The sequence below is a fragment of the Cololabis saira genome, chromosome 19 (genome assembly GCF_033807715.1).
Source record: "Cololabis saira isolate AMF1-May2022 chromosome 19, fColSai1.1, whole genome shotgun sequence".
In the NCBI taxonomy this organism is placed as follows: domain Eukaryota; kingdom Metazoa; phylum Chordata; class Actinopteri; order Beloniformes; family Belonidae; genus Cololabis; species Cololabis saira.
Window position 1 is genome coordinate 3,514,446 of NC_084605.1, and position 15,724 is coordinate 3,530,169.

The following is a 15,724-nucleotide window of genomic DNA, read 5'->3' on the forward strand; positions in this document are numbered from 1 at the left end:
TTCTCCCTTCCTTCCTTCCTTCCTTCCTTCCTTCTTTCCTTCCTTCCTTCCTTCCTTTCTTTCTCCCTTCCTTCCTTCCTTCTTTTCTCCCTTCCTTTCTCCTTCCTTCCTTCTTTCCTTCCTTCCTTCTTCCCTTCCTTCTTTCCTTCCTTCCTTCTTCCCTTCCTCTTTTCTTCCTTCCTTCCTTCCTTCCTTCCTTCCTTCCTTCCTTCCTTCCTTTCTTTCTCCCTTCCCTTCCTTCCTTCCTTCTTCTCCCTTCCTTCCTTCCTTCCTTCCTTTCTGCCTTCCTTCCTTCCTTCCTTCCTTCCTTTCTGCCTTCCTTCCTTCCTTCCTTCTTTTCTCCCTTCCTTCCTTCCTTCCTTCCTTCCTTCCTTCCTTCCTTCCTTCCTTCCTTCCTTCCTTCCTTCCTTCCTTCCTTCCTTCCTTCCTTCCTGCCTTCCTTCCTTCCTTCCTTCCTTCCTTCCTTCCTTCCTTCCTTCCTTCCTTCCCTTCCTCTTTTCTTCCTTCCTTCCTTCCTTCCTTCTTTTCTCCCTTCCTTCCTTCCTTCCTTCTTTTCTCCCTTCCTTCCTTCCTTCCTTCCTTCCTTCCTTTCTGCCTTCCTTCCTTCTTCCTTCCTTCCTTCTTCCCTTCCTCTTTTCTTCCTTCCTTCCTTCCTTCTTTTCTTTCTCCCTTCCTTCCTTCCTTCTTTTCTCCCTTCCTTCCTTCCTTCCTTCCTTCTTTCCTTCCTTTCTCCCTTCCTTTCTCCCTTCCTTCCTTCCTTCCTTCCTTCCTTCCTTCCTTCCTTCCTTCCTTCCTTCCTTCCTTTCTTTCTCCCTTCCTTCCTTCCTTCTTTTCTCCCTTCCTTCCTTCCTTCTTTCCTTCCTTTCTCCCTTCCTTTCTCCCTTCCTTTCTCCCTCCCTTCCTTCCTTCCTTCCTTCCTTCCTTCCTTCCTTCCTTCCTTCCTTCCTTCCTTCCTTTCTGCCTTCCTTCCTTCCTTCTTCCCTTCCTCTTTTCTTCCTTCCTTCCTTCCTTCCTTCTTTTCTTTCTCCCTTCCTTCCTTCCTTCTTTTCTCCCTTCCTTCCTTCCTTCCTTCCTTCCTTCTTTCCTTCCTTTTTCCCTTCCTTTCTCCCTTCCTTTCTCCCTTCCTTCCTTCCTTCCTTCCTTCCTTCCTTCCTTCCTTCCTTCCTTCCTTCCTTCCTTCCTTCCTTCCTTCCTTCCTTCCTTCCTTCCTTCCTTCCTTCCTTCCTTCCTTCCTTCCTTCCTTCCTTCCTTCCTTCCTTCCTTCCTTCCTTCCTTCTTTCCTCCCTTCTTCCTTGACCCTAAGACAGCACAAAGGTTAAATGCATCTGAAGAGGCTGAGAAACACAAATATTTGCATTTTTCCTGAGACATCAGATAAAGTATTGAGTTTCCCTCAAGTATAGACCCTCTGAGCCTTTTATTTATTCATTTATTTGGTCATTAAAATGCATATTTTATTAAGTTTACGCCTGTTTAAGGTGGACCTGGCTTTCATCTGTGCTTCTTAAGGTGGAAATGAGTCCGTTTGGGAATCTAAAATTGTAATTCAAGATGTAATAATAATAATAATGATGATAATAATGATATAAAAGTTAACAGAGGCTTCATTTAACAGCAGGATTGGAAACTGGGATCATTTAAGGATAAACCACAATTGTTAAAGGGATCATAAAACTCCACAAAAAAAATCCGAACTTCTGATTTCATAATATTGTTGAACAAGAAAACGCCCAGAAATGACGTCATTACTAACGTGTAAAGTTGTGAGAACAAAGCTGCAACGTCTAACTTTTAAATTCACTTATTATTATTATCATCATCATCATCATCATCATCATCATTATTATTATTATTATTATTATTATTATTATTATTACGGGGCCTCAGGTGAAGTCGGGTTCATGATCACAACAGAAAAAGAAAAGTTATTTGCTTCTGTGGTGGAAAATTCTACTTGAATCATAAGAATGTTTTTTTCAAGTCTGATTCTTGGTAACTTAGACACTCAGTTTCAGTCCAGCTATTCACCTGGTTGGAAAGAACCAGTTAAAGAGACTTTAATGGGTTTTTTTAAATAGGTTTTTCCACGACAATCCTTTCTTTCTTGCAGAGATTGATTCTTACCTGCAGTTCTCCGGTTTCACCACCAGGGGGCAGCAGATGATCGTTCTGGGATTAGATATGTTTAATCAGATTAGATATATGTGATTAGATTAGATTAGATTATATATATATATACATAATAAAGATACATGGAATTAGATTAGGTATATAATCAGATTATATATATAAGTAATGATATTTCTATATATGTATTTAGATTTGATATAAATATATATATATATATATATATATATATATATATATATATATATATATATATATATATATATAATTAGATGTGTAATTAGATTATAGTTTATATATTTAATTAGATTAGATATATGTAATTAGATTAGGTATACATGTATCTAAATAGATTATATATATGTAATTAGATAAAACACATGTAATTAGATCATAGCTTATATATGTAATTAGATGAGATATATGTAATTAAAGATATATATAATTAGATTAGGTATATGTAATTAGGTTATATATGTATAATAAACAGCATTTTCCTTTTCATCGACTTCCCAACCAAACGACATCAAACAACATGAAGCTCCACAGACTTTCTGACAAATATTCTACAACAGTAACTTCAGTGTTTTATTCCTCCAGTCACGAGCCAATAACCCCCCCCATCCGCCCTCGACCCCCCCGCTGCCTCTCGGGTTTAAAACCATCTCTAGATCTCCAAACTTCCTAGTGAAGAACAACCAATCATTGTTCTCCCTCACTGGACCAGAAACACGTGAAGTCAAACCCAAGACTCAGTGGAGATTCCTCTCACGAGGGATTCCCTTTTCTAGGGGGGAAACAGCACCGTCTTTGTGTGTTTAGTCATCTGGGTTTAGAGAGCATTTTTATTGTTATAATTAATTATTATTATTCTAATAATTATATATTTTATTATTGTATTATGTTTTATTATATTTTATTCTTTGTTATTATTTTTATTTTTATTATTTTTTTATTATATATTATTATTTTATTATTATTTCTTTTTTGTTAATTATTATTATTATATTTTTTATTTTTTATTTATTTATTTCTTTTTCTGTAATATCTTTACTATGAAAACCTCTACGATGAAAGCTCCTGTTTCTCTGTGAAGCAAAAATCCATAAACATAAAATTGTCCATATCTACAGTAATTTATTGTTATTCACTTATGAATTAGTCGTTAATTACAAATAAAAAAAAGTATATATATATATATATATATATATATATATATATATAAATAAAATAAATATATATATTAAATATGTATTAAAAATGCATATATATATATATATATATATATATATACATACATATACACATATATATATATATACATATACACACACACACACACACACACCGGTATATATATATATATATATATATATATATATATATATATATATATATATATGCCTTAGGTTTTTACCAACATGGTATTAACCATTAATATATATTCAGACAAAAATACATTTGCTAAACTGAACTATGAGTTCTCATAAATTACGACTTTATTCTTGTAACGACTTTATTCTATTACGACTTTATTCTCGCAACATTATGACTTTATTCTTATTTTTGTTTTAGTTTGGCCCTAATACTCCATCGTATGAGAAATAACAATATTATGAAAAAAAACAAACTCCAGCACATTTCCTTAACATAAATAAATAAATGAAAGCGCTTGTGTGCTCGTTGACTTTTATTTTGGCGGTGCACCAGCAGCAGGCTCCGCCCGCATCGCCATAAAACATAAATCAAAATAAAAAGATAACAAAGTTACACTCTCTACCTCGTCGGGAGAGAAAAACATCAATAAAGAAATGAAAACAGTTACGAAGAAACTAAGAATTAACACTAAATGATAAATAGCACTGTTACAAAAAACAATTGTCATGACGGATAAGTGCACTTCAAAACACGACAACAGCAAACAGAAGTAGTGTAAAATAAAAGATCTGTGCATTTAAAGTAGGATTATTACGAGTGTGGTTCAAATAACTGAATTAAATCAAAACAAGTCGGTGGTTTTTCAAAATAAAACACTTATTTCTGAAAGGTTTTTTCTACCACGCTGTTTTTCTGGAGCGTTTGTGATTAAATGACGAAGCGTAAAAAACAGGAAGTTGTGAACAAGTCACATGTGGGAGGAGCTTCACGACCTTAACTCCCACTAATTGATCAATCATCATCCGAACCTCGACTCAAACAAAACAAAACAAATAAAAAGCAGCACCGTCAACGACGGCCAAAACCTAGCATGTTCCTAGCTAACGCTTTCCTGTAGCGTCATTTTCAAAGAAAACAAATTCTTTACTTTAGTCTTTAATCGGACTGTTTTTGTCGTGACCTATTAGAGTATCAGTTTTGGAGTAAATTAATTAGATAATTAGATAATTCAGATCCACATGTACGGCTAATTGAAGCTAACACTAGCATGTTCCTAGCGACGCTTTACCGTAGCGTCATTTTCAAAGAAAACAAATTCTTTACTTCAGTCTTTACTCTGACTGTTTGGTCGTGAACTTTTAGCGTATCAGCTTTGGAGATTAATTAAATTAAATAATTCAGATCCCAATGTACGGCTAATTGAAGCTAAAGCTAGCATGTTCCTAGCAACACTTTCCCTTAGCATCATTTTCAATGAAAACAAATTATTTGCGACTTTCCGACTGTTTTGTCGCAAACTTTTAGAGAATCAGCTTTGGAGTAAATTAATTAAATTAGATAATTCAGATCCACATGTACGGCTAATCTGAAGCTAAAGCTAGCATGTTCCTAGCAAAACGCCTTCCTGTAGCGTCATTTTCAAAGAAAACAAATTCTTTACTTTAGTCTTTACTCCGACTTTTAGGGTATCAGCTGAGGCGAGCAGCTTTGGAGATTAATTTAGTAATTAATTAGATAAGATAATTCAGATCCACATGTACGGCTAATTTTTTTATTTAATTTATAACGCAGTTATTCAAAAGTTAAAGAGAAAACTGTTTTGTCGTGAACTTTTAGCGTATCAGCTTTGGAGATTCATCAAATTAAATAATTCAGATCCACATGTACGGCCCTCTAAAGCTAAAGCTAGCATGTTCCCAGCAACGCTTTACCGTAGCGTAATTTTCAAAGAAAACAAATTCTTTACTTTAGTCTTTACTCCGACTTTTAAGGTATTAGCTTTAGCTTAGGTATTAATTTAGTAATTAATAAGATAATTAATTAGATTTGATAATTCAGATCTACATGTACGGCTAATCTGAAGCTAAAGCTAGCTAGACGATCCTTTTATTTAACGTCGTTATTACAGAGAAAACTAAGCAAACACTGAAATAAACGGTTTAAATTAACCAGTCTTCATACCTTTAATCTTTTCTTAAACATAGACATGACGATAACATATTAATTCAGTAATTAATTATTAATTATTAGTGCATATATGGTTTAGTCCAACCGTGTCGTTAACTCTCTCACGATCAGACGAGTACATTCTTCTGGACGAGATGCAGATCTGGGTCTGTTTTTTTGTTTTTCTTAAGCAAACAATCTCGATTTCATTCAACATAACTAGTGTTTCTGTGTTTTTAATGCTCCTATTTCGCTTGATTTCGGTTGACTCTCGTGTAAATGTGCTCGTTTCATTGCTAGCTACCTCTCTGTGACTCGAAAGCTTTCCGAACCGTGAGTCAAAGTGCCGTACGAAGACATTCTTCCTCCTTTTTTGACGAGAATTAGCCGTTCAGACGTTTAAAACCGCTAGACGGAGTCTCGATTAGAAACAACCGGCGCTGAGCGAAACCACGAGGAGGAAAATGAACAAATGAATCTTAATGTTACATTAAGAAGAAGAATTAAAGTTGTGACATAATCACGATGGTTTCCTCAGACTCACTTGGGGTGGAGGACTTTCAAAATAAAAGCCTTGGTGCAGATCGATCCATCATCCATCCATCCATCAATGATCCAGCCATCCATTCATAATTCATCCACCCATCAATCATCCATCCATCCATCATTCATCCATCCATCCATCATTCATCCATCCATCCATCCATCCATCCATCCATCCATCATCCATCCATTCATCCATCATCCATCCATCATTCGATCATCCATCCATCATCCATCATTCATCCATCATCCATCCATTCATCCTCTATCCCAGGTGGAACCTCATGTGTCGGTTCAAACTCCCCTGTTGTGTAAACTCTTGTCCGCAGACGCCACAACCGAACGGTTTCTCCCCCGTGTGAACCGTGATGTGCGAGTCCAGGTGAGTCTTGCGCGTGAACCTTTTCCCGCAGAAGTCGCAGCTGTACGGCTTCTCGCCCGTGTGGACGGCCATGTGCGTCCCCAGGTGCGTCTTACGGTTGAACCTCTTCCCGCAGACCTCGCAGCCGAAGGGTTTCTCCTCCGTGTGCACCGTCATGTGAGTCCTCAGGTGCGTCTTCCTCTTGTAGCATTTCCCGCAGATCTCGCAGCCGTACGGTTTCTCGCCCGTGTGGACCGTCATGTGCGCCCGAAGGCTGGTTTTACGGTTGAAGCTTTTCCCGCAGAGGTCGCAGCCGAACGGTCGCTCCCCCTTGTGCACGATCATGTGCGTCTTCAGGTTGTTCTGGTGCCTTGCTCGTTTGCCGCAGATGTCGCAGACGAAGGGCTTCTCGCCCGTGTGGATCCTCATGTGCGTCTTCAGGTTGTGCTGGTGCTTGAACCTTTTCCCGCACACCTGAATGAATGGATGAGTTATAATAAATGCAAAAGTATTAGGGCAGGAGAAAAAAAAATTTAAAAAATAATATTTTAGAGGAGGATTTTTTTTTCATTATGCACTTTGAGAAAAAAGTCGAAATGTCGAGAAAAAAGTCTAAATGTTAAAAAAAGTCAAAATGTCGAGAGAAAAGTCGAAATGTTGAGAAAAAAGTCGAAATGTTAAGAAAAGTCAAAATGTCGAGAATAATGTTGAAGTACAATCTCGAGAAAAAATTTGAAATGTTGAAAAAAAGTCAAAATGTTGAAAAAAAGTCAAAATGTCGAGAAAAAAGTCAAAATGTCGAGAAAAAATGTTGAAGTACAATTTCGAGAAAAAAGTCAAAATGTTGAGAAAAAAGTCTAAATGTTAAAAAAAAGTCGAAATGTCAAGAATAATGTTGAAGTACAATTTCGAGAAAAAATTTGAAATGTTGAGAAAAAATTTGAAATAGAGAAAAAAGTAAATGTTGAGAAAAAAGTCAAAATGTCGAGAAAAAAGTCGAAATGTCGACATTTCGACTTTTTTCTCGAAATTGTACTTCAACATTAATCTCATTCTCAACATTTCGACTTTTCATCCATCCATCCATCCATCCATCCAACCATCAGTTTCCCCAGGAATAGCTAACGCTGTTGCTAATGCTAACGGGGATCCTAAATAAAACAAACCTCGCAGCCGAACGGCATCTCCCCCGTGTGGATCCTCATGTGGATCTTCAGGTTGTGCTCGTGCTTGAAGCTTTTCCCGCAGTCGTTGCAGCCGAACGGTTTCTCCTCCGAGTGAACCCGCATGTGCGACTTTAGGCTAAAATGGTCTCTGAAGGTTTTACCACAATCCTCGCAGCCGAACTTCTTCTTCCCCGTGTGAACTTTAGTCTTTAGTTGATCGACGTTTAGCGGCACTTCGGAACATTTGGGACTGGCGAAGCAGCTGGAGCTGGAACTTTTCTCCGTGTTGCGTCTCATGTGTCGTTTCAGAGACTGTTTGTAAAGAAACTGTTTCCCGCACTCCGTACAGCTGAAGGGTTTTTTAACGGGTAAATTACCGCTTAAACCCGACTTGGCCTTGGCCCCGTCGTCGGCGTCGTTTCTAGCGTCCGACAGCGGTTCCTGCCAGTCGTCTTCCTCGTTACTGGCCGCGGTACCGGAGGAGTCCGACGCCTGTCCGTCGAGGTTCTTGCTAACGAGTTCCAGTCTCCGACAGTCGCCTCCGTCGATCTCCGTCTTTATCCACTTGACTAAGGTGGCCGGAGGCTCCGCCTCTCCGGCGTGGGAACACTGAGGTTCGTCTTCGTCCAAGTCCTCGGTCTTCACGGTGACGATGGTGAAGGGGAGGCCCGAGTATTCGCTCGGGTTGTGGAACGGTTCTTGGTCCGGACCGGTCCAGAGCTCCTCCTCTTCCTCCTTGATGTGGACGGTTTCTGTATCGTTATAATCCGGGTTTGAACTCCGGGAAACCTCTTCTTTAACGATCAACGCCTGCTGGACGTCTGCAAGAAATACGGAAAACACAGTGTTAGCACTGACAAAGAACTGGGTCCGGGCTAGAAGAACAGGTTCTAAGGTAGCACCAAGGGCCAATCCCTATACTACTTTCTACCACTAGCCCTAAAAATGAGTAGGGCCCTTGTAATGTTCCCTAGGGATTGGGACACCACTTGCTACGTCACTGCGTGGTTTACGTTCGGGTACGTAAGTGACTGCGTAGTTACGTTTGCACAAACGTCACACCATATCAGGAAGCCCAGAGCTAAAAGCTGTTTTAATTTCCGCTGTAGCGCTGTTAATATGCTACTTTATTAAGTTTTAATATTTTTCAGGCGTAAAAGTAACCGTTAAGATCCCCAACCTGGGCTCAGTTTATCCAAATAACGCCTGGTAAGAAATTTTTCTGTTAAGTTTTCAGGGATGAGAAGAGCCACCGGCGATTTATGGTTCTGTGTTAAATCAACGCATGGCCTACGGCGTAGGGTACGGCGTACGGCGCGTGTCGCCACGTAACCTACGCCGTAGGCTCTGCGTTGGTGTAACGCGGAACCATAAATCAGCCTTTATTCTGGCGTGATCTGAAGATACAACGCAACAACGGGCAAGCGAGTGACTATGTACATTCACTGAGTGAATATTATGAAAGTAAAATATATATTTCTCGCTAGAAATGTAATCAAAACGCATTTTTATGCAGAAACTAACTCAAAATATTTATTTTATTCACAAAAAAATAAGAAATGTCCGCCATGTTTTTTTGTTTGATTCAGTCTGAAAATGACGACGTAAAGCATTCTTGGAAATTTCTCTAGCCCTCGGTCGCGAGTCAGTATCTGAAATCCCTCGCTGTGAAGGGCTCCATTCATACACACTAGCCCTACATGCAAAGAGGAATTGGGACACCACTACCCTCACGGGAACGCGCAAAATTTAGGGTAGGACTGAAAACTAGGACTAGGGGGGGAAAACTAGGACTAGGGGGGGTTGGGAGTGGGCCAACTCTTTGCTCTTTGGGAGTGGGCCAACTCTTTGCTCTTTGCTGCCAACTCTTTATTATCAAAAGTTAGTATCAAAAATTATCAAAAGAGCCATTTTGCCCCCATTTCTACAAAAGAAATTGTCAGGAGCCGCAAAAATAAAAAAAAATAAAAAAATAGATTTTCATGTTTTTTTTATTGTAGCTGTTACAACCACTAAATATAACAACAGAAGTGCAGTGTGCATTTGTAGGCGTACTTTTAAATACATTAAAAACTGTGAACTGTAAGCCTATTTAAGTCTATATTTGTGTAAAAGCAAAATAAAAACTACCCCAAATTTAATATAAATAAAAAATGTAGCTGCAGCTTTAAAAATAAATATAAAATAATAGATGAATAAAAGAATAGATGCTCTGGTATTTTTATGAACGAATCTTTCAAATATTCCCCCTCGTTACGACCTCCAGAGCCACAACACCAGCAGTGTTGACTGTTGGGAGGTTAATCCACTTCTTGAAAGATAGTTTGCTCTCTTCAGCTTTTCGTAGCAGTTCCGGTTCGGTTGGGTATTTTCCAGCAAATGCAAAGCGCTTGTTTTGAAAGTGTCTTTCAACGTTACATTTTTTTGTTGTTCGATACTTCTTGCCACATATCAAGCACGAAGGTGAACCGGCGACGTTGGCGATGAAGGAATGAAAAATGAATATTGATGATGACGTCATGTGACTGACGTATATTTTAGTTGAGAAATTAGAAATCAAAAAACAGTTCTTTTAAAATTAGATGGCATTGAGCCGCTCGGTGGTGCAGTGGGTTAAGCAGCGGCTCATATACTGAGGCTACAGTCCTCCTGCTGCAGCGGTCGCAGGTTCGAATCCCGGCCTGCGCACCTTTGCTGCATGTCATCCCCATTCTCTCTCTCTACCCCTTTCCAGTCTGCAACTTCAATAAAGGGCCACTAGAGCCCAAAAAAAAAATCTTAAAAAAAAAAAAAAAAAAAATTAGATGGCATCAACTCAAACTCCAAGTTCCCAACGAAATAAACTACTAATATGAATAAAAATGAATTCTGACGTTTGCAGAGACGTAACTGACGTGGCTCATCTTAGCACCCGAGCTGTGGAAAAACAAACCGGTTTTCAGCTGGCTCCTAGTTGAACGAATTGTGAACCAGAACCAGGGGTGGAAAAGCTGTATCTGTGTCTATATTAGAGATGCAGCGATCAATCGGCGTCGGCCGATAATAAACCTATCGGTCTTTAGGTCTCCTAAGGGGGCATGGCAGTCTCTACAAAACATCAACACTGAAAATGGCGTCATTGTTATGGGAGTTTTTAAAATGTCCGAAACGGACAACGGTTTGCAAGGTCCAAAGGAGATACTCCGAGGAGGAAGTTTACAAAACAATTTCAACACAGCGAAGCTGATAAGACATTTGTAAGTTTCTCACATCAAGGAGTATATTGAGTTTACAAAGTTGGCTGCTGCTAAAGCAGAGAAACAATAGTAGCGTGCAGCAATGCCACTAACTCACCTGTAAACGAGAGCAGCAACAGCAAGAAAAATAAAGAACTACATCATCAGGTAATGGATTCATATTGATCATCACCCTCTTTCTGTTCTAGAAGACATTGGGTTTAAACGTTGTTAGCAGCTTGGATCCGCGGTTCGCGCTGCAGAGTAGTAAATATTTCACTGATAAATGTCCGCCTGAGTTTTACCAGAATATAAACAGTCACATCCAAAGCCTCACGCAGGACGACAGTCGTGTCAGTCGCTTCGCGAGTCATTTGGATTCTAGTGTGAAGAGTTTTGCTTCACTCACAAGTTTCCTCACACGCGTCGGATGCTATCGCTAAAGCTTTGATAATTCATTTTTTATTTTAAGGTTGAATTCCTCTTTCCACAGGAAAACTAAGGTTTATAGTTTACAACTTGTATCAACTCTAAGAGAGTGACATGTCTGCTGTTGTCTGTGTTGGTCACATGTTGTACATAATTATTACCACAGGAAGCTGAAGCTAGTAAACTACACGAGTCTTAATCATCTCTATGAATCTCTAGAGTGAAATATTGCGTCGGCCTGAAATAAAACAGTGGTCAATTCATGCTACTTTCTCATCTCCTCATTTTTATACCTAATAATACAATGTCAATGTTGTGTAAATGACACAACAATATTGAAGAATTTATGGATTTCACGCTGTGATCGGCATTTACCGTATTGGCTCGAATATAAGACTGTGTTTTTTGCATTGAAATGAGACTGAAAAAGTGGGGGTCGTCTTACATTCGGGGTCTAGACGTTATACCCATTCACAACGCTAGATGGCGCCAGATATTTTTAAAGCGAATGCTGAACTTAACTCCCCAGGCCAAAGCGAACGCCTGTCACAAAGAAGAAAAATAAAAAATAGCGATAAGAAAGAAAATAGAAAAAAATAAGAGAAGAGATAACAGAAAATGGAGAAACGTAGTTTCTCCAATCTGGAGAAAAGTGGGTGGAAGATCGGCAGGTTAACCGGAAGTTATGATGCAAACTTCGAGATGATTGATTTGAATGAGGCAAAATAACATGCTTTTTCTCTTGAATATATTGCTATAATCACTTGTTTCAGATGTACTGTAATTATTTTCTGTATAAAAATGTAATTTGGTGTTCAGAAAGTCTTTTTTCAAACTTGAAAAAGAGGGGGTCGTCTTATATTCGGGCCAATATCGGACTGATTTTGGTGATCATTGATCGGCCATCAAAATCTTAATCGGTGCGATCGGTCGCTAATATCTGGGTTTAGATGATGCTATGCTAGGCTAGGCTAGACTCGGACCAGTTTCAGACATTGAGAATTGCTTCAAAACCAGTAAAACTCCCCATCGAACCTTCCTGTGGTCTGAACTGTCATTGGCCACGGTTACATAATGTTTTTTAATTCAGAATTAATTATTCCAAATTAAATAATTTCGAATTAAACTATTTTCCTTCCACTTTACATGGAAATAGTAATTCTGAATGGAGGTTTCCATGGAAACACGTTTGCTGGTCTTTCTCCAATTCCTCTCCAGGTCTGGGGGTTGGGAAGGTTCTGATTGGATAGGGGGGGGACCGGAAGTTAAACTACCGGAAGAAAAACTAACTTAGCCGCTACAACTTTGAAAAGATCACCATGTTGATGTTTCCTGTTTCCATCTGTTCTTTTAATGATTTCTATTTATTAAATAAATGTTCTCTGCTCTTGACCAGCATTTACTGCTGCTGCATCTTGAAACTTATATATAAGACGGGCGAGGGAACGAGCAGAAAGAAAGACCAGAATTAATTTAAAGAGGAATGAGTGTAAACATGATCTGAAATTATACTATTTAGATTTAAAATCGGAATAAACCAGCCACTTACTTCGGAATTAAGTTTAATTCGGAATGGCCATTTTCATTTGGAATTAGGTGTTTACATGGTAATTTTTACTCATTTTAAATTGGATTTAATTTTAATTCTGAATTAAAGAGGAAGTAAACTTCCCATGTAAACGCACTGACTGAAATGTTGAGATGTTTTCTACAACAAAAAGCAGCTGATCATCAAAATGTATGAATCCATTACCTTACGATGCAGTTCTTTATTTTTCTTGCTGTCATTTATAGGTCTATGTTACGGTTAGCGGAGTTAGCGGCGTTGCTGCTTTTATGTCTCTGCCTTAGCGGCAGCCAACTTTGGCAACTCAATATCCTCCTTCGTGTGAGAAACTTTCAAATGTCTTATCAGCTTCGTTGTGTTGAAATTCTTTTATAACATTCGAACACACTTTACGAACACACCTCTGTGCTGATCTGGGATCTGGGCACTGCAGTAATACGGTTCCAACTACAGGACTGTCTCAGAAAATTAGAATATCGTGATAAAGTTCTTTATTTTCTGTAATGCAATTACAAAAACAAAAATGTCATACATTCTGGATTCATTACAAATCAACTGAAATATTGCAAGCCTTTTATTATATTAATATTGCTGATTATGGTTTACAGTTTAAGATTAAGATTCCCAGAATATTATAATTTTTTGAGATAGGATATTTGAGTTTTCTTAAGCTGTAAACCATGATCAGCAATATTAAAATAATAAAAGGCTTGCAATATTTCAGTTGATTTGTAATGAATCCAGAATATATGACATTTTTGTTTTTGTAATTGCATTACAGAAAATCACAATATTCTAATTTTCTGAGACAGTCCTGTAAATGTTGTTCATTGGCAATCGAGTTCTGGTGCAGCTCAGGTGATATTGCGGAGTAATCCAAAAGTAATGTAACTAGTAATGTAACTAGTTACTTTCAGCAAACAGTAACTAAGTAGTGTAAGGGATTACTTTTTTTAAAGTAACTATTAATATGTAATGGATTACTTTTTTTAAGTAACTACCCCAACACTGCTGATAACTCTGATCCAGCTGTCACTCAGGAAGGTTTTATACCAGAATATCATCTATAGACATAGATCTTTTCAAAAATCACAAGTAAGTTTGGTCACCTTGAGTGGTGCTGATATCTGGTCTGGAACATGGACTAGAAGGGGGGGATAAACCTGGTTCTGGTCTCGTTTCAGGAGTCTTGACCACAAATCTATTCATTGCTGTTATTTACATGCAGCTCCTCTATCTCCTCCGCGGCTCCATCACTGTCTTTTAATTTCTCCACTTTTCTCCTGTCTCCTTTCTGTCACTGCAAACTCCTCGGACCTGGACCTTTGTCCATCAGAACCACCACCAGAACCAGAACCATCCCCCCTAACCCCCGTTAGCCGTTAGCTCGACCCTCCAAACCCCCTAATGTTTCTCTTACCGGTCCCAGCTCGGTCCCGGTTCCCCGACCCGGACCCGGACCCGGGTCTCTGCGGTTCCTCCTTGGACATGATTCCTGCAGGAACCGAACCCTGGTCGAGTCCCGGGAACCGCTGCAGGTTCGGTTCGGACCAGCGGGGCCTTATGTTTTCATTGTAGTGGCATTCGCTCCGTTTTTACGGTCAGGCGCATGCGCGGACACCTCTATGTTCCGTCGCCATGGAAACCGCAGGACCTGCTTTTGTAGTTTTCCGTCAAGGAAGTGATTTAAAACAATAAACAAACAAGTTTATAAGTGCTGTCTTTAAGTTGAGATCATTTAACGACTATTATCAAAGAGGTTTATATTCTGACACTTCACTCACTGTTTGTCTACACTTTGTCTACAAGTTTGTCTACACTAAAAAAAACCACTCAAACTATATCAAATGGCTCTTTATTCCCCCCAAAGTCAAGGAAACTCATTTTAAATTGATTAATAAAATGTATCCAACCGCTGAATTCTTGAGACAAAGATTTAAATTTGAAGTTGACCCCTGTGTTTTTTGTTATTAATCTGAAGAATCTAATCATTCTGCAAAAGAAAGCAATAAGGATCATTCATAAGGCAGGTTACAAAGATCACACAAATTCATTATTCTTACAATCAAAGTTACTAAAACTCAAAGACATCATAGAACTACAAACAACAAAAATCTTATTCAAAGCTAAAAACAAGCTACTACCAGAAAATATTCTGAAATTATTCACTGTAAGGGAAGGGGGTTATAATTTAAGGGGTAGTTTTAATTTCAAAACTCAGAGAGTGCGCACCACTAGAAGATGTTTTAGTATATCAGTGTGTGGTGTCAAATTGTGGAATAGGTTGAGGGAGGAGCACAAGGAATGTTCAAACATAAATCATTTCAAAAACACGTATAGAAAAATATTTTTCACAAGGTACAGGGATGAGGGTTATTGACTGTCACCATGTGTTCATTGTTTATGTGTATATATATATATATGTATATATATATGTATATATGTATATTTATATATTTTTTCTTTTGTTAATTATTATTTATTTATATGTTGTCAGCACAATTAAGAAATATAACGAAAAAAGAGTGTATGTGTGTGTATGTATGTATGTGTACTTGTATGTTTGTGTGTATATGTATATTATGTACGTACAGTATGTATGTGTGTGCGTGTGTGTGTGTGTGTATGTATATATTTATATATAATTAAGAAAAGAGTAATGTAAAAATAAGAAGGACATAAATAAATATTGTTAATATTTTATGGAGAAGGTGCGGGATTAAATAAGTTATACTTCTTCCCACCCCTTTTCGGACATGCAAGTGAAATTACTGTGCTGTTTTTTTGTTTTATTTTGTTTTGTTTTGTAAAATTGTCTTGATCGGCCATTTTGTATTATTATTTCTGTTTTACTTGTTCATATTTACGTTATATATCATTTGCATGTTCGGAATAAATCACTAACTAACTAATCACTTGATCACATGTTTTTATTGTGTCTCACAAACTTTTGGTGTGAAATTAGAAATGGGCTATCTTTAAAAATGAATGA

At 38.1% G+C, this 15,724-nt stretch overlaps 1 protein-coding gene across 1 annotated transcript; it reads right to left on the bottom strand.

The window, feature by feature from the left end:
* Positions 1 to 3,640: 3,640 nt before the first annotated feature.
* LOC133419488 (gastrula zinc finger protein XlCGF57.1-like) lies at positions 3,641 to 14,304 on the bottom strand. The gene is made up of 3 exons (XM_061708679.1): positions 14,153 to 14,304; positions 7,522 to 8,342; positions 3,641 to 6,829 (listed from the first exon to the last, which is right to left on the bottom strand). Exons 1-3 carry the CDS (start codon positions 14,220 to 14,222, stop codon positions 6,260 to 6,262), a joined length of 1,461 nt encoding a protein of 486 aa, XP_061564663.1. The 5' UTR covers positions 14,223 to 14,304; the 3' UTR covers positions 3,641 to 6,259.
* Positions 14,305 to 15,724: the final 1,420 nt, after the last annotated feature.